We start from the raw sequence: 24,099 nt of genomic DNA, 5'->3' as shown, positions 1-24,099 counted from the left end.
TATATGGATATTACTGATACCTCAGTGTCTGCAAGTATAAGAAATCCAGCGTATCTCATTCAAGTTCATATCTGCCTAACCAAAGGCAGTTTGTAGAGTATGAAAATAATTCAGATAGTAAGATGCTCCTGCTTGTATCCCAAGGTTCCCTACTATCAATTCTTAGTCAAACCTTGGAATCGATATCAGTGATAACCTTGTCCCCGTGCTTCACATATCTCAAATTTTTCATATCTTTCACCAGGAAATGTATTTTTTCTAGGTCCACAGAGATTGATTCTGAAATTTCCAAAGTTTCAAGAGCTTTCGCCATCGACTATTCGCAGAAAAGCGTCAGTCAGTCCTGTGAAGATGCTTTGTCATTTATAAGGAAACACTGGAACTCACTAAGAAAAATCCCAAAAACGTTATCCATTTATCGGGAAGAGTGACGCTATGTTTACTTCGTGGAATTAATATCAAAATGAGTCGTGAAAGCACACGACATCTGCCAGGAATAGAAGTGAAGGCAGATCATGAGCATAATGGTCATTTGCAGAATCACAATCCGCTAGATGGCAGGACCACTGGCATGGCTGAGCTACGTTCACTGTGAGGGTATGTAGGTTTGGAAAGGTCAAGTCGTTCAGATATCCATAGTCTCTCCTTGGGGCCCCATTATGCCAAGACAACACTCAAGGCAACACGTTATACCCTGAAATATTGTAAGTGGCAGATTGGATGTAGTTTGCAAATACTTGTCTCTTGGTTGAATTCTTCAAAGCTGCTGTTTCAAAAATTCTTCCTATGTGGAAGATAATCCCCTGTCTGCCTATGGGAATATTTTGCCAGACAATTGGTATTGCTAGACAGTACCAAGAAGTATTGACTCGCGCACAGTATAAGACGTCTCCTGGCTAATAGTTGGTCGGCGTCGCTACTGGTGATGGCTGGGCATGAAGCCATAATAATATCTCGCGGAGAATTCCAGGGAGGAGAAGAGCATGTTGGACAGCTGTTAAGCTCTTGGTCTTGATGATTTGTCTCATAACGAGGAGGTGAACTAGCGATCAAGGATTTTGCTTGCTTTGAAAATACTGCGAGAATATGGGTAAGGTGAGGATTCAGTAAGGATAGGAGAAAGGAAAAGCGTGTGACGAAGATGATACCTATGGTGTACGACCACACGTCAAGGTAATAATATCTCCTCAATAGAGATTCTCGAGTAATAGAATGATCTTATTCTTTCCAATATTGAATATGTGACGTGAGGGTGAGCACGTATATCAGAACCCTGGAGTAGAGAAAACTAGGATTTTAGGTAGACTAATAACACAACTCGAAACTTTCCATGAATCACTCATATTTTCAACTTGAACCTTATATCATATAAAAAGGGACTATATCATCTAGTAAACTACAAAAATCATTAGATGCTTCATCTGGTTCCCTTCCATGTCGGCCGCTTATATATTCCAAATACCGTATTTGGAGTCAAATACCGTGTGGAATACTGTAAAAAGACGATATGAGTATTTGTTTGGGTATTTGACCGACTACGGTACTTCACCAAATACTGTAGTCGATAAATGTTTACCTCGGGGCAAACTTTTGACGACAACAAACCACAACAAACCACATCAGACTCTTATAGATATTAATGGGAGAGAAAAGATTGAATGGAGTAAATAGCCTAGGGGTAAACACAACAATAAATAAATAAATCTCCAAGTCCAGTGGTTCAATTCCTGAGTAAAGCATTTAAATATAAAAATATAGAGTAAACATATAGAATATATGAACACGTAAAGTAAAAAAAAGAGAAAAGAAAAAAGAAAAAAGAAATTCAAGAGGCGTAGAATAAATAAGAAGATACGTAGAATAAACAAGTAGAATAGGACAGAAGTAGCACCAGGTAAATAATTCTTTTAATATAAAAAATCAAGTCCAAATACCCTTCAAATACCGCATTCCCTCAAATACCGTTGAACTACCGTCGTTTGAGGGTATTTGGAGGGTATTTGGGATATATAAATCGCCGACATGGTTAAACATATAGTAAAGCTCATATCTATACAGAAGTTTCCTTCCCATCACAGCATACATGCTTCCAACTTTGGAAGACAAAATATCTGAATGACAGATACTACTGGTATGTTGGGTCATAGTATAGACATGATGTCCTCAATATGAAACGGGTGATCTGAATCAAATTGCTGTCACTTCGAGGAACAAGACTGCGGGGTTGACGGCGACTAGTCAAGATTTTGGTTCACAGTCACACTGGGCAGTTGACCCTCTTGACCCTGCTGATGTGCCTGCTTTTGTGCCTTTCATTTGGGTTCGCTCCGCCTCTTAGCATGGCTCTTGAGTATCCGCCGGTTCCAGCGGATTATCTCGTAGTTCGTCCGGACGGCCAGCTTGAGCCAGAATTGTATCTCCTCGGTTTGACGGATCCCTTCGAATTCGGGGTCAACCAATACGCTCTGTATCTGTTCGCTCATGCCTATTGCGCTCATTGCTTCTCCTGGGCTAAGCCCACGCTGGAGGTAGCCTTGAATTGTGTGAATGTGGGCTTCGGCAAACTCTAGGAGGTCATGGAGGGGGGAGGGGTGAATGCCGCGGAGACTTTGCGTTTGCCGGTAGTTTGAGGAGGCAGGAATATCTGCTCCGCCTCTAAAAATTTCACCTGTGAAAACATGCTCACTAACGGACGTGTTCATGGTGAATTGATCGAGGTAGTAGTAGTAACAAGGATAAAACAGGCTGTTTATGGATCCAGGTTAAGGCATGTTACTATTGATACAGACTTACTGTTAAGCCTGAGGGAGAAGAAGAGCTTGGGTGATTCCAAGAAATATATTCAGATATTTTGTCCTGGAAAATTGTAGAAAATAAAAAATATAGGATTCCACATCTCTTCCAAGGTTCTAAGTTTACAACTAGAATATGGGGACCTGTGAAAGTGAGGCCGAAAATGACAGCCTTTGATGCCAAAAATTCAAACCGGGGCCACTTCATTAAGTTTGTATGCTAGTGTAAAAAAATTGAAGGCTATAGCCTAATGAAAGACGTCAGTACGTTAAAACAATAACCCTGGGAATCACAAATATGCAGACGGTTCTTCGTACCCAAGACAAGGCCATCAAATCTAAAGCATACCAAATTAGATACAACTCAATTTTGCATAATAGGCAGGAGGGAATGAAAGTTCTCTCACTTACAGTCTGAGAGCATTAGCTGTCGAATCAGGACTATTTTTGTGTAGAGCCTAATGAGGACGAATATCCTCGAGACGATCCAACAGATTTAGATCAGAATCAGTCCAGACACATACATGCTCGGCGGGTCAACCAGGTTGGATGTTTTACCTGCAGGTGCTGTAGCTACCGGCCTGTTCAGGATTGCCTCTATTTCTTGAGCCGTCGTGGTCATGATGCTGGAGGTGCTTGAAATTTAGTAGGACAGCGTGGGATGTAAGTAGGGCATGCTAATCCTAGAGGTGAGAGATGTGCAGCGATCACCACGTGTGCCAGCAGGGAGCAAGTATCTCAAGTACTTATAAGTACCTAGTAAAGAGGGGAACCGTTAGGCAGTGTATTCTAGATACACGGGTCGATCCAGCTAGCATGAATGGATAACACCAACCAACATGTACGTTGTGTAGGAGTGTGTATTCTAGACTATAACGACGGGCATTCTTGTACGTACAAAGACGGGACTGAAAACATGACAAAACAGAGATGTAACCAAACGGTAATTCTTAGCACGGTACGTGTAGTAGGGGACAGGGTACCCCACTACACTAGGTAGGCTGAGTGTGTTGACTTATAATGGGTTTGATTTCCAAGCCTATTAGCTCCACCGGGCTTGGTGCTTTTTTTTTCTTTTTTTAATCATGACGCACAAGCTTTTAAGCCCCCATCATATTTCCTTGCCATGTGTCTTCTATGACGGATGATGCCTCGTACTCACTATATGATTTTAGCTACCTAATTAGCTTACAATGCATCAGGGCTCGATCTAGGACAGGTATAGGGCGCAAGGCAAGCCGGCTGCAGATATGGCCGTGACCAAATATAATGAATGTTCAACAATGAATCCCAATGATGAAGAAAGCCTAAGCTGGGAGCCTATGCCGTACCCGAAGCCACAGCCGAAGCCACTCGCACTTTTATCTGAAAATAGCCACATGTGTATTGATATTTGAAGCACAGACCTAACTTGGGGAGAAGGATCTTGGGGCCATTAGCCTTGGGCTCCACTTTATCCTGTCATGCATGATGCTAAGCAATTAGCGAAGGGGGCCAAAATGTAAAGAACAACAAAGATACAGATACTCCTTACAAAGTTGGGTGCCCCGATCTCTGTAACACGTAACCCCCTGATCGATTCAAAGCTTCTTTCCCGAGGCCCACTGGTCGGGAAATTGTCAAATGTTCAGATGTTTGGTTGAATTTCTCGAGGATTTCGTCCTCTCCCATTCTCTATATTTCAACTTGAACCTTCTTCAGATTCGGGGTTTCCCCTTCAATATCCCTACTTTGAAGCGGCAGGACGTCTGAATTTGCGGGCTTTTTCTCATCATGAAGGAGCCTTCAGTCGAACTGGACGATCGACAACATGTTCTCATTCCCGATACTCCAAATACCCCAGATATTCCCAAAGGAATCGAGGTGGCGGAAAACCCAGCTCAGTACCTAACAGGAATCCGACTTTATGGTGTGACTGCGATGTAGGTGTTTTCCCGCGACCCCCTGCACTTGAAATCATCTTCAGCGAGCTAACTGGCCATCATAGACTTTGCTTGTGTCTGTTTTTGACCAACCTCGAAGTTCCGATCGTTTCAACGTCGCTGGTCGGTATCGCGGGGACTTAGGCGGACTGGAGAAAATATACTGGATCACGATAGCGTACTTGCTTGGATATGGCGGTACGTTGTTTACCATATCAGCTATGTGCAGGGCCCCCGCATATAGCTAAAATCTACAATTCTGCTTAAATATCGCTGACAGGGGGGTTTCCACACTTTTGCAGGTGTTCTGGTTGTTTGCGCAAAATTGAGTGATATCTTTGGTCGCAAAACATGTATTATCACCTCTATCGGTATATTCGTCGTCTTCTCAGCTGCATGTGGTGGCGCGCAGACAATGACTCAATTGTAAGGCCGACCCTTGCTGTTTTATTCGTGGCTGTCAACTAACAGGTTTGTTTCTCACTAGAATTGTTTTCCGCGCGTTGCAAGGCCTCGGAGGAGCTGGAAATTACGCTATTGCCACGATTATTGTTATCGAGATGGTCCCGCCCGAGAAATACGCTAAATATACTGGAGGAGTTGCCTCGGTGTTTATCTTCTCCCTTCTCTTTGGGCCTATTTGGGGCGGTGCGATCACCCAACACTCTACCTGGAGATGGATCTTTCTACTCAAGTGAGTATTATATTATCTACTGGATCGCGATGTCTATCCGCCCCAAACAACTGGACTAATCGATAAACAGTATTCCACCGGGAGTCATTGCGATCGTATGCTTGGTTCTACTATTGCCAAACGGATTCCCATTTCACTATAAGTCGCCCGAGGATCGGGGTACTTGGGGCGAAGCATTTATGAAAGCATACCACCGCATTGACATTATAGGTGCATTTTCACTGACCGCAGCGACCGTGCTAGTTGCGGCCGGTCTGAATGAAGCCAATGAGGAATTTTCCTGGCGATCTGCCTTCACTATCACCGTGCTGGTTCTCTCGGGTCTAATGTGGATTTTCTTTACTCTGTGGGAACGCCGGGTAACCCTAAAAGCGACATTGGTCGAGCCCGTGTTTCCTTGGCGGTTCTTCAAGAACCGAGTATGGATGGCGATGCTACTGTAAGTCCACCTCTCCTGGCTTGAGTCCCAGTTCGCACCCTGACATCTATCTATAGCAATTCTATCTTTCTCGGTATGAATTGGTTTGCGGCTATCTTCATCATCCCCCAACGTTTTGAGATCGTGAACTCGCTTTCTCCTTTTCAAGCTGCTGTGCGGTTTATTCCGTTTTCACTACTTTCCCCTATTGGATCGCTAGTATCACCGGGTCTTGCAAAGGGGGCCAAAGTGCCCATGATGTATTTTCTGGTCGCTGGTGCAGCTGTACAAATCGTTGGGTATGGCCTTCTAGGAACCCTTCCTACCGACGGTGAAATTCGCGCTCGTGAATACGGGTATCTCGTCCTGGCTGGGTTTGGATGTGGTTTATGTACTCCAATTCTGACTTTGATGGCACCCTTTGCCACTGAAAAGCAAGACCATGGTGAGTCCTTTCCCACATTACACATGTCTATAGAGCGAGACGCTGATTCAAACTCCTAATTTTAGCGGTTGCTATGGGAGCCATTGCCCAATTCCGAATCTTGGGCGGCTCTATCGGTCTGGCGATTGTCACTGCTATTGAACACAGCTACCTGCGTGGGCATCTGAGCAAATTTTTGACTGGTAGCGTGGTCAAAGCTGTTCTAGATTCCACCGCAGTCATTGCGTCACTGCCTAGCGATACGCAGGCTCACGTCCGTGGGACATATGGGGGTAGTTATAATCTACAGATGAACGTCCTCGCTGGAATGGCAGGAATCCAGCTACTAACATCGTTCTTGATGTGGCAGAATAATCTGATCAGGGTGGCATAAGTCGCCCTAGAAAGCCAGGGTTCATGAGAAAGAACCTATAACTTATTCTGATCGTTACAAATAACTAAAGAATAAAAATATGCAGATATCTAGCTTGTGCAGCCTTGATACACGCGTCTGTCATTTTAGCATCATTGGAAATTCAGGTTTTCATTTGATTTCTTCACCCTGTAATCCTGTACAGATTAACTGCGTCATTTATTGCATCTCCTTCGGGGTATAGTCCAGATCCGGAGCACACCCTTCTTCTCCAGATGTCTTAGTGCGATTGGTTGTCTCATTTTTGGCCCCTTTAGCAAACTTCACTACTCAGCTATGGATTGATCACTTCAATCCCAATCCTCAAGAATTACTCACAGCCTACAGAAACCGAGCCTAAATAAGCCACAAAAACATCAGAGCAGCTAAGTCTTTAGAAACCAAAATTTGCCAGAAGCCAGGCGCGAAATCATGATCATTATGGCTACCGATAGTCATCTCCTGAAGGGATCGGCCTGCTTCATGTAATTTTCACCCCATTAGCCAAGCTCATAAAAGGTCTAGTTTACTTCAAGTTCCCACCCAGGTATCATACCGATGTTTTCACTCATCTTGCTGTAATAAAATCCAAGGTCTCGGACGATATAAAAATAATAATATGAATCTGATGAAAAGGGGGTGATTGGGAATAGAAAGCAACCTTGAATAGGCAACTTCAAATAGAACATTGAACCTTGGCCAGAGCCAACGATGCAGCCTGGCGCACTTGCTGAAACTGTTCTACAACATATGGGTCCTATCTCAAGTCAATACCAAAGGTAGATAAACTAATAGCTAAAGTAAGAGATATGTCAAATAAAAGTGAGAGATACTATCTCAAACAGAAGTGAGACCCGGAGGTAATAGTGGCTGAATTAAGAGGGATATATACATTAGTTTTCTCCAAGTCTTTTTCTAGGGGTTTCTACTAGTACTGGCCATATAAGAGGAAGATTTTGAAGGGAGATGTAAGAGGTTTTCAAGTTGGCCATATGACAGTGGCACTGTGGCTGTTATAGGTCTGTACTACAGGGGTTAACAATACCTAGAGCAATGCCAGTGCTTAATCCCCGAGTGTGAACCTTCTATCAAGGACCTATCGCTATGGAGGAAGAATCCATGATTCTTATTAATAGAAATTAAAATTCAGTCACGCTCTTTCTATAGCCAAGGCATCTAGTAAGATGTGATATTCAGTGGAATTTGGGAATTTCACTATAACATTTGAATCCAATACCAACTTGAATGTAATTTGGATCAGGCAAAGATGGGACTAGTAGTACCCCACCACCCAGTTGCCCAAATGATATACCCCGGTGAATCTGACAGCACACCTGGGCATGGAGGGGTGATGTGTTCCAACCTTGGTTCCCCGCTACTAGTATCGGGATTCGGGACTCCATCGGGCCGTCATGAGAATGGTGTATCAATGCAATATTTGACTGCCACAGCTGAGATCTAATGGGTGAATCTCAATTTTCAATGTTTCATCTCTCATCTAGAGAGTTCTGCAACGCCATTTCAGCATCACCTCCGTGTCTCAGATTTCTCCTACCAGATGGCCGCCAAAAGTCCCCTTAGTCGCGATCGGCACACTGTAGGTTGGTTATGCGCCCTCCCTGTCGAATTCGCAGCTGCCGAAGAAATGCTTGATGAGATACAGGTGACTCCATCGCCAATTTTGAAACAGACAACATTTACAAACTGGGTCGAATTGGTCAGCATAATGTTGTCATCGCCTGTCTACCAGAATCTCAGATAGGAACCAGTTCAGCCGCTGCGGTGGCTACTTGGATGCAGCTAACCCTCACCTCGATTCACGTTCGCCTTATGGTGGGTGTTGGTGGGGGAGTTCCATCAACAGACGCAGATATTCGACTTGGAGATGTGGTCGTCAGTCTCCCAGAAAACAGCCACGGTGGAGTAGTACAGCATGACTTCGGAAAGGCCACCTTGAGCGGATTCAAACGAACTGGTTTCTTGAATGCGCCGCCGAAGATCCTTCGCAAGGCAGTTTTCTTGCTCAAAGCCAAACACATGCGAGAAGACCAACGCTTTGCACAGTTTATTTCGAAATTCAATCGCCTGCCTAGGTTCACACGGTCTAATGCAGGAGATGATATCTTGTTTAACTCGCGCTATGACCATGTCGGAGGAGTGACGTGTAAGAAATGTGACAGACGAAGGATCCTCAGGAGAGAATCACGCAGTCGGCAGAGTCCTATCATACATTATGGTACCATTGCTTCTGGAAATCAAGTGATGAAAAACGCCGCTGAGCGAGACAGGGTTAGCTCGGAGTTGGGTGGTGTGCTCTGCTTCGAGATGGAAGCAGCAGGTTTGATGAACGAGTTTCCATGTATCGTTATACGGGGAATATGCGACTACAGTGATTCCCACAAAAATAAAAAGTGGCAGCCATATGCAGCTGCGGCGGCGGCTGCGTATGCGAAAGAGCTGCTCTCGGTCATCCCGGCGATGGAGATCACACCGTTACGACCGATAGCTTTTGAAGTGGTCGACGTCATGATATCCACAGGTAAGCTCTCTTCCTGCTCATCAGCTATAACAATTAACAATACAAAACAGACCAAAGAACGTGTTTCGCTCTACTATCTCAAATTAATGAAAGTTCATCTGGCCAGAAATCTATAATGGCAGATCTTGAAAAGAAGTTAAATTCCATAACTTTGAATCAGCAGAGAGAGGCGCAACCTGCATTGGCTGATATTGGAGGGATGAGGTATGGAGCTCTAACTCCGTCCTGGTAAAACAGACTCATTGTTCTGACGAGAAATAGAAAGTCTCAACCCGTCATTGAGTACTAATATGAAACTCAACAACGTGGGCCGACCTCAATTCTTCGGCCATTCCCTGGCAACTCTGCCCCGTACGAGCAAGGCTACAGAGATCTTGCAGGTGAACTCGGTCTTTCTCAAAGACTTGAGGCCGATCTTGATGTCGAAATCTTAAATCCGGCACCACGTGGACTCTCAGATGATACAAACCGTCGCTGTCTAGCCCTCATCCCTTATGAGCCTCGGAAGACAACCGAATCAGCCAGACCACCGCGCTCGACGGCCGCCAGAAATCTCGAGACCATCCAACAATTTGAAAACATGGATGAAACAAAGGCGAAGAATGAGATTAATTCTCTAGCGCCGAGAAAGAGACTTCCGATTGGAAAATAATCTAAAACGTGATTGAAACCTCACAAAAACTCAATCTTCCAGTCGAGTTCCATTTCTTCAACCGCTCGGACAACAAATAAACCAACCAAACTAGCAATACGATCCTCACGGCGCTCTATGGCTGCCAGGAATCTTCTTACCACCAAATGGCTCGCAGATATATGGTCAGCCGACGAATCCACAATAACGATACGATGATACAATATATGACACAATAAAGCGATGATATTTCTCACTTATTCAAGTTAGTACGTACTGGATTTTCCCCGACAAGTGGGGCTCTCCTAATCTGGTGCCCGCCGCTTTAAAGAGGGCGCTCAGGCTTAGGCTCAGTGAGTAGTTTGCAGTCTGGGGCTCAGGCTTACTGAGTGAGTCTGTGAGTCACGTGAGTACTCAGTGATGTCGGAAGCAGTGGACCACGTCGCCAGCTTACATAAGCTCCACAACTTGTAAAATTACGTTCAGATAAGCAGAATACAATCTACACACATACACGTATCAGAATGGACGCCTATTGGTGCATTACCTGCTGAATAATCTCACTTATTCGACAAGTGATGTCGAGCCTAGCGGGCCACGGGGTGTCGGTAAGACCACCCCAAAACGCTTATGTAATTGCCAATTTTATTTAGTGAAGACAAAACAATTCAATTTTTATATGATATACTGATATGGCTGAATTTATTACGCTTATTACTAATAGTGTAAAGACTTGTATTCAATTTGAAGCTGTTTTGGGTATGTGAGATGGTACCTATACTAGGTTGAAGTCTGAACTTGGAGGGCTGACTAACTACAGTGCTCCACCAGTGTTAAACAAATTTGAAACCACCCCTAGAGATTACTTATATAGGCTAGTACTGAATTCTGAGGATGTAGTATAGAAACTATTTAGCTAATTAATATAAATCGCTATTAGAAGTCAAGGAAATTTTAATTAATATGTGAATAGTATTTTATTCACGAAACCTAAGAGATATTATGTGGTTTTAGAATCAACTGTTGTGGAATGAACTTAAGGTGGTTACTCCAGGTGTTTTAAACTTATTTTACACCACTATGGAAAGAGTGACGGTTTTGGGGTGGCACTAACTAACTAGTAAAAAATTGGGGTGGTCTTACCGACACCCAGTAAAAAAGTGTGGTGCCCTTAGCAATACCCATGCTCCGTCTACTAAAAAAGTGTGCTCCCCTTAACGACGCCCGTGTAAATTATTGCCCAGACATAACAGAAATTTACACACGCACACATATTTGACTACTCGTTCTGATAGGGTGAAATTATTGCTGAATAATCATATATTCGACATTTGGAAGGGGTCACCTGACCCGTCCGACGGTAACAGGCGACCTAAAGTCCATGTGATCTACTCCCAACCAGAGAATATTAAGAAACCGTCAAGTCATTCGACTCACGCGTATGATCTTTACCTATCGATATGACGCGGGTCTTTCGCACTTGGACTCCCTGCGTACCCAGATACCGGCCTGTGGCATAGCTGAAAATTGTTTTTCAGTATTCAATGGCTCTCAATGATAAAGAGCAACATACCTCCAGTGAAGATTTCCTAAGGCAATGATTCGGCAGCCCTCAATGTATCGTGCTAGCTCTCTATCAACTGATTCACCATAGATTGGCATCTCAGCGAGTGAAGTATACCAGCGTCTGTAGCAATCATTGAGTAAGACCCCAATTTGATTCATGGCCTGTTGCAGAGAAAGTCCCTGGTGCTGAAGGAGGTTTATGATGTTGTGCTGAACACCCATTTCCTGTTCATATTAGGAGTTGAAGCGTGCGGTTAGAGTATGATGGTCTGGACCTTACCTGTTCTTTCTTGAATGAAAGAGCATCATTCACCCTAATATGGATTAGTGTACGTGTTGAATATTATATTAATCACATGACTCACAAAAGCACCAAGTCGGAGCAAACATCCTCACACTCTTTAACTGAGTTATTCTCAATGACATAGCTTGGGAGGTCAATTTGAAAAGCCATTCTAAAATAATCAGTCAGAGAACACACCTGATGGGCCGTAATAAACGAGGATAGTCATACTCAGCAAACGGATGCGTTGGGTAGGTACCAATGGTTCTTCTTCTGTAATTTGAGTACTCCTCCAAACTTAGGTACACTAGACTCTGAGGTGAGCTTTGGACTTCAACTTGGGACAACAGGCCATCGCAAAATTCCGTGATTCTTTGCTTATATCTAGCTTGAGTTTCTGATTATAATTAGAATCGATATGAGGTTATTGATAGAAAGAAAACCACTACTTACCCAGAGAGGTCCTCTATCATCAATTCAATGATTTAGTCAAATTATTCATATGCCATCAAAAACAACCAAAGTATCAACATACCTGTTTCAAGCGTCTATATGTATCCATGAATATGTATCGGATTGGATGCTCATCCACAGATACCGTCTCTTCGACCTCTGACATAAGAGCAAGGGTGCCCTCGACTTCTCTTTTAGCGCCTTCTGGATCGTCTTTAAAGACCCCATCATCAAACACTATAGATATTAGTACCTCATTGAAGCCTTGGAATGATCTCGTACTAACGGTCATCAAAGTAAAAAACCTATTAATTAAATGTAAGATTGCTGGATAAATTAGATAAATTAATCACAAAGGTAAACTTACCCACTGAAGCCAATCTATGACGAGTCTCAATGCATCTTTATCAGCTTCTGGTACCCAGAGACTTCCAAGAAGCGCGAATTCTGCCTTCAAATTCTTCTGGTACTGCGCTTCACTTAGACCAAGGATCCTGCGATATGAAGGTTAACTAGGATCTTTTTAGACTTTTAGCTGGGTGTAAATACTGTTTCACCCAAAGGTTGCATTCGATTTTCACGGCCTCATAGTGTTTGTTGACTTTTGGTATGGTGGACATGATAGACGAAAACATATCCGGCACGATGACTGTAGTTGGAGGAGACGTGTCATGACTCACTGGCATAGGCATGCTAGGCTGAGATACTGCAACTAACAGAGTATCCATACTGATGATTTTCGAGAATACTGAGACTTGGATAATCAATGTGTTTATCCCTATATATAAGGGTAATCTCGGGGGGGGAATCACTAAACATTAAGTAGTAAGATTTGCTTGCAGTTCAGTCGACACGTATGGAGATGTGAGAGACCAAAACAATGTGTAAAATTTTGCAAGATGACCAGAGTCACCAGACAGAGGGTCAAAGAAAAACTTTCAACCCCCCCATCAACTGGAAGAATTTTCCAAGGTTTGGGAAGAGTCAATGAAATGGTAAATTCACATTTTCTATCTGTACTATGCAACCTATATGCAAGATTGGGATATGGCTTTATGTAGAGATAGCCTAGATAGTATCAGCCTGCATTAAAGTTCGAAGGTGGAATTTCTAATGAAGGATTGTCGGTTCGAGCGGCAAAAGAAACAAATTGCGATAACGTTAGAAGCCGAAAATAGCCTCTAATATACTATACGGCCTCACTAGATACATATGATTTATCTAGCTTGGATTCATACGATCACCTATGAAATATTGAAAGATAGTGAATTGCCTATGCCATATTCTCTTAGTGTAGATTTGCCATATTATACCTAAGTGGCTGGTTTCAGCCTACTACTTACCATCCCGTAGAGTAGTACGGTGTTCGCTATTATGAGAGATAAAGATTTAGTGTGGATTAGTGAGATTCTGGCCTTATTTTTCATAGTAAGACGTTAGTCGGGCCTATATCGTATTTCTTTTGCGAAATCCAAAGAATACCTAAGGAACAAGTACTATATAATCTTAGTACTCTTGAATGGTGAATTTATAGAAGATCTTAGTGCTTAAACTGCTGTACTGCATGCCAAAAGCTGAGCCCAATAAGATCAAATGTTGCTTACTCTAAACTATGTAATTTGGTTCGTGGGTTGTCGGGCCGTCGTATCTGGTGAATGTACTATTTCGTGTATCTTATTGGGTAGTTGTAGCTTGCCGATGTCGATGCTGCGATTGAGGCTGCCCTAATGAATTTCTAATTATTGTACAATCGCTGCGATGTTCAGTTCTTCTTACTCTTGGGTAGACTTGTATTTTGGTGGGAGATGTGCTCAGGTGAGTACGCTTATCACGAGACTGTTATCCTGATATATAAATAGTATCTAACTGCATAAGTGTATGTGACTCGCTGCTAGCTTCCAAGGTTGGTTGTGTGCTTAGCTCCTATGTAATGGCTAATCTATAAGTACAAGCTATTAATTAAGTAGCGGCTACCTCCGCATATAGCCAAACATACGATACATAAAGCAGAAAATTACATTGAAAGATTTTGGAGAGAAACTGCGATCTACCTCATAAGGTCACATACATATGCGTTTTTTCTTCAGCTGACATTCTATGAACGTAAAAGTAAAAGCAAAAGGGCCCAACTCATTAGTTACATGGAAGAGAAGGGGGTGCATGATGAATGTAGTTCATTGCTAGATTGAGAAGGAAATGCATCTCGGTGCCCAGGTGTGGGAGCGAGATTGAGATCTTTATATTGTAATTAGTTTGCACTTGTTCGGCTACACGCACCGAATCCGCTGCATGTAGCCGATTTAGGCTGATAAGATACCGAACTGGTCAGTGTTAAGGTTCTATCCATCTATCAACAGACTAGATCTTTTTGAGTTTCCACTTTGCTGCTACTGCGCAAACAGAGTACATACATCTTACATCAAATAAATATACTGCCCATGTTTAAGAGGTTAAGAGTTACTTTAACCTAAGCATGAGGGTGCGTATCTTAAAAACCAACAATTTTATAATAAAATCAACAGTAGTCGCGGATCTTATGATTTAGTATCATAAACCACAATTTCATCAGTTCTCAAACGACTTGAAATCAAAAATACAAACCGCAGTCTGATATAACCTTGAACCATGTTGGACGCCATAGTATACGCGATCATATCAGCTTTTACTGCATGCCTAACCGCGATTCTCCTCGTCGATCGGGGTTCGTTTTTTCGACGATTATGATGACATGCTCCAATACGCCCTCCCGATATCTAAAAGGTCAGAGAAAATAGTCAGAAGAATTACAAAGAACGCATCTACATCAAAAATGCTAAAGTTTAAATTTTAAGCAGGGCAGCTTGAGAAATAAATCCCCAAATTGCAGCTAAGATGCTGGAAGAAGTTTCGAAGGGTGTATGTCCACGGGTCATTGTTGGAATGAAATAGATCAATTTTCACTAGCAACTAGCTATTCTGTGGATAATGCGCGTTTATATACCTAGACAGGGTAGTAATACGTGGAAAATTGCACTAAACTCGGGATCTTGCGTATCTATCCTTTTCTACTGTTGAAGGCACTTATTATAATGGCGTGTATGTTTGCCTTCAGGGATGGACTACCAGGCAAGGCACACTATCAGGATCAAGGTAAGCTCAAGAAAGCAGGGGGGGAGGAGGAAATTTCACGAAGAGGTGACGACGAGTCACGCAGGTCAAAGAGGGTAGCGAAACTCAGGAGCTTGGTGGTCCGTATCAATGGCAAAAATCCCTTGGCGGGCGATCATAACTGTTGAGAGCGCAATGTACCAAGAGAACGGGGTCTAAGCGCTTTCTGAAAAGGCTGGCATACAGGCTGCATGAACAACTCATGCAAGAGTATTAGAACTCTGACCCAGCGGCATGCTCTGGATTAAGATTGGTAAGATATGTTATGATGCTTTATGTTAGCTTGCTTATATATTAGGGTATTTATCCGATTATTTTACTCAGATGTGTTTAGGAGCCAGGACAACCCAGAAATAATCTTAGTTTTGCTGTTTCACGGTCCAAGTCTTTTATTCATAATGGGTTTGATTAATGCTGCCCTTCAACTCTATGCTTTTATTACCCCAGCCATATTTTGTGCTATAGCTACTATATGCGCTACGGCCTTTACGGTGTCTAGGCTTTACTTACACCCTCTGAGCAAGCTTCCGGGCCCTAAAATTGCAGCTCTGAGTCAGTGGTACCAGTTCTACTATGAAGTTATCTGTGATGGAGCTTTCGCGGCACACTTACTAGTGCTTCATAGGAAATATGGTAACTTTACCAACTTACTGATATAAAGGTCTATAAGCTAATAAGCCTAAAGGACCGATTGTGCGCATTGCCCCAAATCATGTTCATGTCAACGACCCCGAATTCTTTAAAGAGTAAAAATCATTCTCCGAATAGCAAGGCAAACTTTAGCTTATTGAAGACAGGATGTTTAAATCGCAGACAGAATTTTTGAAAGACCCATCCTTCTATCAAAATATGGGAGTCTCTGAATCTCTATTGTCGATCGTTGACCCACACAAACATCGAGTACGCAGGAATTTAATCAGCTCTCTCTTTTCGACCCAGTCTATGAGCAAAGTCATGCCCCTGTTGCAGGATGATGTGGAAAGAGCTGCCAATTTACTCCGAAAGCGATACAAAGAAGGCAAAAGCACGGATATTCAAAAAATATACCGGTGCATCACGGTAGGGCAATAATTCTCCCTATTTTAAGGCCTAGAAAGCTAATTGTTATTATTTTACTAGGTCGATGTGATTTCTACGTCTTTATTTGGGAGCTCCGAAGATCTCATTGGCCAGAATGAGAATGATATCTACCCATCTATCTTAGCCGCTCTTGACATATTTGCTAAGAACTTGTGGCTCATGAAGCATATCCCAATCCTCGCGAATATCGCTCTTAATCTACCGGAGAAGTACTCAGACATACTAGCCCCAGGCTACCAAAGTTTCCGAAATGTGAGCTATGCCACCCTAGTATTTATATCTCTAATCTAATCAGCATTTAATCTAGCAATGCCAGAAATGGATTACCATGGTAAAGGCCCGCCGCGAGAAGGGTATACTTCAAACAGATGATGGTAGAGATACCATGTTTGACGTACTTCTTGAGCCAAATGGTGAAAAGAACTACCAGGTACCTGATATGAATAGCCTAATAGACGAGGCATTTGTGTTTATGCTCGCTGGCGCCGATTCCACTGCTTACACCGCAGCATACGCAACCTATTACATTCTGACTTTTAAGGATGTCCTGTTCAAACTCAAGATCGAGCTTAGTAGAATTCCCCGTCACGAGAACGGTCGTCTAGATTGCAAAAATATTCAGTCGCTCCCATACTTGGTCTGTGTGTCTTACTCGCGATTATGTTTATCTTATTAATTAAACTCGATAGTCCTGCGTCGTAAAAGAAAGCTTACGTATAGCTTCCGCTGTCCCGGGGCTTTTGCCCAGAGTGGTCCCTCCACAGGGAGCCAATTTTCATGGAAAGTTTATACCGGGAGGTGTAAGTGCTGTTCTAACTTAATAACTATTCTGATAGCTTGCTGATGATATATAGTTTACCGTCTCTAGCACTATTCGCTCTATTAGTTATAATGCAGAGCTATTTCCCGAGCCGGAAAAATTCAAGCCTGAGCGATGGATCGGCGAGAAGGGTAAAGAGCTTGAGCGCTGGAATGTTGCGTTTTCTAAAGGTCCGCGTGCGTGTGTTGGGATCAAGTAAGTGACTCTATCTATTTTAAATCTGTCTTACTACCATACCATTTAAATGCTCATGTGTGGTCATAGTCTTGCCTACATGGAGATATCTATCATCTTGGCGACCTTCTTCGCGGATTTCGATTTGTCGCTTTATAAAACCGATGCGAAGAGTATGGAATGGCGGGATCACGGAGTGGCGAGGACTAGGTCTAACGTTAGAGTTAATGCTAGACCTTTCAGGGCATAGATTTCAAAGCTTTGTTACTAAAGCCTACTTTCAGCATGTGTGTTTTCGCCTGGCCTGGCTCAGACGATATTTTCTTGGAAGAATATCTGGTATTCGTTGATAGTCTAATTTGATAGTCAGATATATGATTGTGTGGGGACTTCACGGAATTTCTGTTTTATCAACAGACTTTAATCGTATATTACTGTCTCGCATTATGTAGGGGTAAAGGTGGGACTAGGCTTTGACGTCTGGTTAACCATGATTAAACAGAATAACCATCTCGCTTATTTCTGCCCGAACACGATCAAAGGGGGATAGGTTTTCCACTTCAGGCTTCTTTCTAAGCACCCGCTGCTGCATTGGACTAAATGCGGTAGGTAGGCTACTGTATTCCATTGAATGCGGTAAGTGGTGTCTACTGGTAATGGAATACTACCGCTATTAAATAAAGTTAAAAATAAACTAACTATTGAAGAGGGGAACCGTGAGTGGAACCTGGTACCCCACTACACTATATATTAGACATTTTAGCAAAGCTTTAAGTGTTTAATAAGGAGTACAGGCCCGGGATATCATACTCATCAATCTAAGCTACTTCTAAGAGCTATCTTGCCGTTTTTCTGGAGTTATTTATTCCACTATTCCACATTACAATACATGATTTGTGATTCTATCTTCGACATTACCGCCCTCTATCGTGAAGTTATCCTTCTAAGATGCTACGAGATACCGTCCTTAGCTTCGAACGTGCCGTAGACCGCATATGTATACGCTCCGGCTTGTTCACCGTCAGAAACTGGCAATACTGTTGTATGTTAAGTGGCGCGCTTAGTGGTCTACTCTTACTGTTGGCCATGATATCCTTAGGCGGGTTTCCTCCAATCCCGCCTTCCTGGGGCGCTGAACAAGTGTACGAGCACTATCAGAACCATCAGACTGGAACGGCTGCAGCTGGTTCAATGATGATTATCGCAGGTGGCCTTTGGATACCATGGGGAGCGGTTATCTCACAGCAACTACGACTCATCCCTAATATTGACCCAACGATCTGCAATTTACAGCTGGCGGCATGTGCAGCAACGGTTTTCAGTCTTATGATGCCTGGCTTCTTTTTCTCTCTTATTGCTTTTCGTGATTACGGCCTTCAAGTTACGCTATTCATCAGCGATATCAGCTGGCTCATAATAATTGGCCAATGGCCGACCTTTTGGATCCAGGGATGGACCATCGCATGGGCAATCTTTTCCGATCGCAGCGCCAATCCGATGTTCCCTAAGATGTTAGGAGCATGGAATCTTGTATCACCAATCATTTTCAGCTTCGCCGCAGGCATTCACACACGGCATCATGGTGTTTGGGCATGGAATGGGGCTCTCGCCTTCTGGTGCCCGGTGGCTTTTTTTGGGCTTCAGACGGGCATGGAAATTTTTTGTATGCTCCGTAATATCAAAGCTAAGCACATTGATGGAGAGAGAATAATCTACCAAGTGGAATAGCCACAAAAGAGAACCAGTGTTTGGATTGCCCGTCAATATTTTATTTCGCCAATTTCAGAACAATAGGTCATGTGAATTGAAAACCCTCGGCGTACATATGATATAAATTATAACATTGAATACACTGTGGTGGCCTCATGCTTGAAGTTTAATGATGCTAAATTATCCAAGCCAATAGACCCTCAATAAGCAGTAGAGATAATCATAGTTAATGGATTCCAAATCAAGTAAACATGGCGGACCCACAGGGCGTCGGTAAGGGGAGCACACTTTTTTTAGTAGACAGACGGAGCACAAATCGCTTATGTAACCACTATTTTTATTCAGTGAAGACAAAATAATTTAATTTTTCTATGATATATTGCTATGGTTAGATTTATTACCCTTCCCTCTAATAGCCTAAGGAATTTTATTTAATTTAGAGCTGTTTTGGGTGTGTGAGATAGTATAATAGGATAGAACCTTGGAACCTGAACTTGAATGGCTGACTAACTATGATAGACTGAGTGTTTAATAAGTTTGAAACTAACTTAGTTAACTCTGGAAGTTACTTATGTAAGCTAGTCTTGAATTCTAAATTTGTAGTGTTAAAGTTAGTAAATAATTTAAGGGATATCACTCTTTAAAGCTAGATGAGTATTTTATGAATACTACCTAGGTAGTATTTGACTGTGACCTAATAAAATACTCTGTGATTTTAGAACTAAATGTGTTAAACTTCAGGTGGTTATTGAGGGTGTTTTAAACTTTAGAGATAAGGTTTTCTACCACGGTAACTATTAACTAGTTAACATAACTAAAAATAGTGATTATATAAGCGTTTTCACCGATCAGTGAGCCGGAAGCCGTGCTCAGATCTACTTAGTGAGCAAAAGCGGCAACTCAGTGAACACTAATCCGGAAAGAGAAACCAAAATCCGCCGGGGGAAATCCAGTACGTAGGTAGTTACTACTAGTATCAACTTCTCTATTCGCCTGTAGAAGCCCACATCTGGCGTTTTCAGCTAATTTATCTTGCTCGAACATGAGTATACGATTGATGGATTTGTATCTGTAAGCTTTATCACCGATCTTTGATATCCCTAGAATAATGATTAAGCCTGTAGTCTTTGGTGAGATCTTTCAATGACGGAGAGTGGCCGATTCGGTTGTTGAATCTTTTTTTGCGTTTGGGGACTCTCATTGGTTCAAATTGAGGTCTAGATCGCTGGTCATTGGATGACTTTATTTCATGAAAACTGTGCCTAAGGCTGCATTTAATCACAAGGATTCGTACTATGTATAGCTGTCCAAGTGGAAATCCTTGTTGAAAGACCCACTAGGTCACGTCCACGGGTTCAATTTGGGAATAGAATGTGAATTTATAGCGTTCAACTATATGATAAAGTAGATAACTGGCAATCTCTGACTGAGGAAAGAGATTCGGAGTGTAATTCAACATATTGTTTCGGCCCAACTTGACCCCTCGCATGTGCATCTACTAGTGGCGGGGTCTATTTTGGTGGCCATGAGACGCTCGGTGACCAAACTTACATATTCGGTAATTCTATCTTCGGCAACAAGGTTCTAATAACTTAAAGTATTGAAATCGACTCAGACCAATATTATGAAGCGTACAGCAAAACCACAGTTGATTATTCCAGATGATAGGACCAATCAGCGTGGAATCGATGACAGAAACACCTCGGTATTAGGTTCAAGTGAGATCAGGAGAGCATGATGGAAATCGCTTACCCGAGGACTATCAAATGGATTTGATACTGCTAAAGGAGCAAGGGCAGAAAAGAGACTTGGAGATATCACAGAGAATAAGGACTCCAGATCTGAGACAAACCCGGAGTCCTTTGCCAAACATGGGCTTGCCAGCAATAAGGAATACGGAGAGCAAAACAGTTCAAAGCCTTTGAGATCCTATTGGAAGGCCTGCTGCTTTCAATACAAAAATTCGACCAAACCAAGCACAATCTGACACACATGATGACAGTCTGTCTACAAAAGAAGTTCAGGCATTACGAGACCAAATGTCACTTTTGGAAAGAAAAATCAGTCAGTATGAATCAACTGATGACACTCCAAGTCTCTCCAGCCCAAGATTTCAATATCTATATCGCTTACTTCCAGTCCCTGATGATAATGATAACGACTCGGTGGATGTTCATTCAACGGTCTTTTTCGATCCTCTGGAGATTCTATACTGTGATCAGAACAAAAACGGACAACTTGGATGCCATGAGCCACTTCTTGATTTAGATAATTTTATTGCATCTCATCAAGAGATTTCTTTTATTGTATTTTGTGACTACGACAGACACTACGAAACCAACTCTCCCTGGACCGAAGATGCATCGCCTCAAGTACCAGATACGCTATCTGAAAGCATATCTCCCGTCGTGAGCGATCTCAAAGATGCCTTTCAAGTCATTTTTCAAGAACTCCCGGGGCTTCAAGATATAGAAATTAGACATGAGTCGACTGGGGAGATTGTCGCTCCGTATCACTTTTTGTATCACAACTGGAAGCAACTTGACCAGTTCAATAACAGGCTCTCCCAATCTGCTCAAAATCACTTGAATCTTTTTCTGACATATGTGCGTGAGAAATTCGGTGATGAATATGCCACTGTGGATTTGCTTCTGAAAGAAGGAAATATTATGCCCCGCTATCTCAACTATCTTTTCAAGCCCGGCGACGTGATTGTTGAGGCAAACGGATCGAGTTATGTTGGTTACATCGCAAGCTCATGGGTGACCATCGTACCGGACAAATCTAACTCAGAGGATGAGTTCGATGAATCCGAGATACTAACTGGAATCTCCGGGCTACCTATACAAACTAAAAGAGAAAAACAGAAACGAAAAAGCAAAATTTCTTCAGCAAATACTTCTCAAACTGTGAAGGCCTGGAATCTGGATTTTGACGGCAATTTCTTTCGCACATTCAAGACTTTAATGATCGAAATCACATATGAGAACCCCACAGAGACCGCGAACGAAGACGACAAGCCAAGCATCTGCCAGGATATTAGTGACCTAGCTCGACCCATCTGTTGCCTAAATGTCTTTTTTCATTGAAATATGCAACAGATGCTATTCGCGAAACACTGAAACGGCGAGGAAACACTTTCTGGAAATGCCGTGACAGAAGACTGGTTTCTTACCATCGTGAAAAGAGTGACCAAGATGTGGAGATGGTGAGAAAACATCTTTCATGATTCTTTTAGCCCTACTGACTAGTAACAGACCGATGAAAGGTACATGATTGATATGGACACCTATAGAAAGCTTCATCCTGCCCAGCGGGAGTCCTCCGCTGGACTGAAACATAATATCAACGCAGCAGCTATCAATGACCCGAACGGCAAATATCAGCTTCTCTTGCCCCTTAATCTCAAGGGCTACAATTTGAGACATAAGAAGTGGTTTGAAATATCCGCCGATCGTATCTCGGATGTCAAATGGAACAGAGAAGCCTTCCAAAGTCTTGTCATGGAGCGAAAATCAAAAGAACTGGTCCAAGCTTTGGTAACAAATCAAATTGAGACTGAAAAGGCAACTGATCTGATTCCTGGCAAGGGCAATGGTCTGATACTTTTGCTTCATGGAGGGCCTGGAACCGGGAAGACCCTTACCGCTGAAAGCGTGGCTGAAATTACTCAAAAGCCACTAAATCGCGTTACTTGTAGTAACGTGGGAACAAAAGCAGAGCAGGCTGAAAAGTATTTGGAGTCAGTACTATCCCTTGGGCGACATTGGGGCTGTGTGGTATTGTTAGACGAGGCCGACGTTTTTCTTGAAAAGAGAAGCCTTGAAGATCTAGAGCGCAACGCTCTTGTCGCGGTATTCATACGGGTTCTTGAGTACTATGAAGGAATTCTTATCTTGACAAGTAATTGAGTCGACACATTGGATGAAGCTCTGAGGTCCCGAATTCAACTTGCCCTTCATTATCCCAATCTTGGCCCTTCACAGCGCTTTCGCCTTTGGCAGACATTTATCGACAGACTTAGCAGCATGTCAAATGAGGAGCAAATTGACATTGATGACTTGCGCGACAATCTGCATCTTTTGAAAGAAATGGAGATGAACGGAAGACAGATCAGGAATGTGATCGCAACTGCTAGACAATACGCGAAATGGAAGGAGGAGCTTCTCACATATGAGTACCTGAAAGATGTCATCGAAATATCTGGTCGATTTGATACTTATCTCAACAAGCTTCATGGGGGATTCTCGGACGATGAGATTGCACAGGGTGATGGTCTACGCCTCGCGTAGTGGTTTCCACATCTCTAGCCCTCTAGGGATCGGAAATTCTACTTTGGTGTCAATAATCGAGCGTTTTAATTGCATGTTCTAGTCCAATGCCGTTTTTAACTAATTCACCACGAATTTTTGTTTACATCCAATCAATCTCCGTCACCATTCCCACTCAAGTTTACACCTAGCTCATTGGCAAAGGCACGAACCACTCCACTGTTCAGCTGGAATTAGCGTCCGGCCTATACCGCATCAATACCACATGTGCAGATTTTATCACTTTCTCGGCCAAATTCCCTGTTTTAATACCCCTGATTACTGTGAGCCTTCCAAGGTTATAATACACAGTGTGTCCATTCAATAAATTCGCTCTTTATGGTGCCATGACAACTAGTCCCGAAAATTGTGCTTTACGGAGTAGAGGTTCAAGTAATGTTCTAACCGGTTAAGCCACAACTCTTAGTGGAAGTGAGGGACTGGGCTTTAAAACGCCTCAAGTGCTCCTACACTCTCTGGAAACGGATTACATAGTGGAAGTTCATGTTGCATTTTGTAAAATGGACGTTCTTTGTTTAGGCGAGCACCTGCATTTTGAATTCGACGCACCCAATAAAGCCCTGCAGCCAGTACCCGTGAACTGAAACAGCAGGTGGAATGCCTTATTTGCCACGGTTACGATGACTTATGGAGTATATCCACCACCTGGGCAGTGAATAGAGAACCCCGGTTTCTAAATTAAACCTCGCAAAAAAGCATGCAC

General features: G+C 42.8%; 7 protein-coding genes across 7 annotated transcripts; 5 read left to right on the top strand and 2 right to left on the bottom strand.

Annotated features, from left to right (window-relative positions):
• Positions 1-2,312: 2,312 nt before the first annotated feature.
• N7483_010290 (uncharacterized protein) lies at positions 2,313-2,702 on the bottom strand (the record flags this gene model as incomplete). The annotated part of the gene is made up of 1 exon (XM_057093717.1): positions 2,313-2,702. The coding sequence occupies one exon, from the start codon at positions 2,700-2,702 to the stop codon at positions 2,313-2,315; it is 390 nt and encodes a 129-aa protein (XP_056939688.1).
• Positions 2,703-4,565: 1,863 nt separating this feature from the next.
• N7483_010289 (MFS general substrate transporter) lies at positions 4,566-6,644 on the top strand (the record flags this gene model as incomplete). The annotated part of the gene is made up of 8 exons (XM_057093716.1): positions 4,566-4,714; positions 4,780-4,837; positions 4,892-4,912; positions 4,995-5,140; positions 5,202-5,408; positions 5,479-5,847; positions 5,904-6,271; positions 6,337-6,644. The coding sequence occupies 8 exons, from the start codon at positions 4,566-4,568 to the stop codon at positions 6,642-6,644; spliced, it is 1,626 nt and encodes a 541-aa protein (XP_056939687.1).
• Positions 6,645-8,220: 1,576 nt separating this feature from the next.
• On the top strand, positions 8,221-9,317 carry N7483_010288 (5'-methylthioadenosine/S-adenosylhomocysteine nucleosidase family protein; the record flags this gene model as incomplete). Its single annotated transcript, XM_057093715.1, has 2 exons — positions 8,221-8,325; positions 8,385-9,317. 2 exons carry the CDS (start codon positions 8,221-8,223, stop codon positions 9,315-9,317), a joined length of 1,038 nt encoding a protein of 345 aa, XP_056939686.1.
• Positions 9,318-11,240: 1,923 nt separating this feature from the next.
• On the bottom strand, positions 11,241-12,820 carry N7483_010287 (terpene synthase family protein; the record flags this gene model as incomplete). The annotated part of the gene is made up of 10 exons (XM_057093714.1): positions 11,241-11,352; positions 11,406-11,623; positions 11,679-11,712; positions 11,764-11,853; positions 12,135-12,147; positions 12,217-12,229; positions 12,280-12,371; positions 12,421-12,439; positions 12,502-12,628; positions 12,684-12,820. The coding sequence occupies 10 exons, from the start codon at positions 12,818-12,820 to the stop codon at positions 11,241-11,243; spliced, it is 855 nt and encodes a 284-aa protein (XP_056939685.1).
• Positions 12,821-16,223: 3,403 nt separating this feature from the next.
• On the top strand, positions 16,224-17,605 carry N7483_010286 (cytochrome P450; the record flags this gene model as incomplete). Its single annotated transcript, XM_057093713.1, has 6 exons — positions 16,224-16,340; positions 16,401-16,613; positions 16,669-16,998; positions 17,051-17,161; positions 17,216-17,376; positions 17,446-17,605. The coding sequence occupies 6 exons, from the start codon at positions 16,224-16,226 to the stop codon at positions 17,603-17,605; spliced, it is 1,092 nt and encodes a 363-aa protein (XP_056939684.1).
• Positions 17,606-18,303: 698 nt separating this feature from the next.
• On the top strand, positions 18,304-19,083 carry N7483_010285 (uncharacterized protein; the record flags this gene model as incomplete). Its single annotated transcript, XM_057093712.1, has 1 exon — positions 18,304-19,083. One exon carries the CDS (start codon positions 18,304-18,306, stop codon positions 19,081-19,083), a length of 780 nt encoding a protein of 259 aa, XP_056939683.1.
• A 1,974-nt stretch (positions 19,084-21,057) lies between these two features.
• On the top strand, positions 21,058-23,357 carry N7483_010284 (uncharacterized protein; the record flags this gene model as incomplete). The annotated part of the gene is made up of 5 exons (XM_057093711.1): positions 21,058-21,133; positions 21,205-22,107; positions 22,167-22,273; positions 22,323-22,919; positions 23,070-23,357. The coding sequence occupies 5 exons, from the start codon at positions 21,058-21,060 to the stop codon at positions 23,355-23,357; spliced, it is 1,971 nt and encodes a 656-aa protein (XP_056939682.1).
• Between the last annotated feature and the right edge of the window lie 742 nt (positions 23,358-24,099).

The sequence above is a fragment of the Penicillium malachiteum genome (genome assembly GCF_028827825.1).
Source record: "Penicillium malachiteum strain IBT 17515 chromosome Unknown utg000005l:1.0-9002435.0:326005.0-9005861.0, whole genome shotgun sequence".
NCBI classification, from domain to species: Eukaryota; Fungi; Ascomycota; class Eurotiomycetes; order Eurotiales; family Aspergillaceae; genus Penicillium; species Penicillium malachiteum.
The sequence above is the reverse complement of the archived record's forward strand: the minus strand, read 5'-3'. Positions and strand labels throughout refer to the sequence as shown.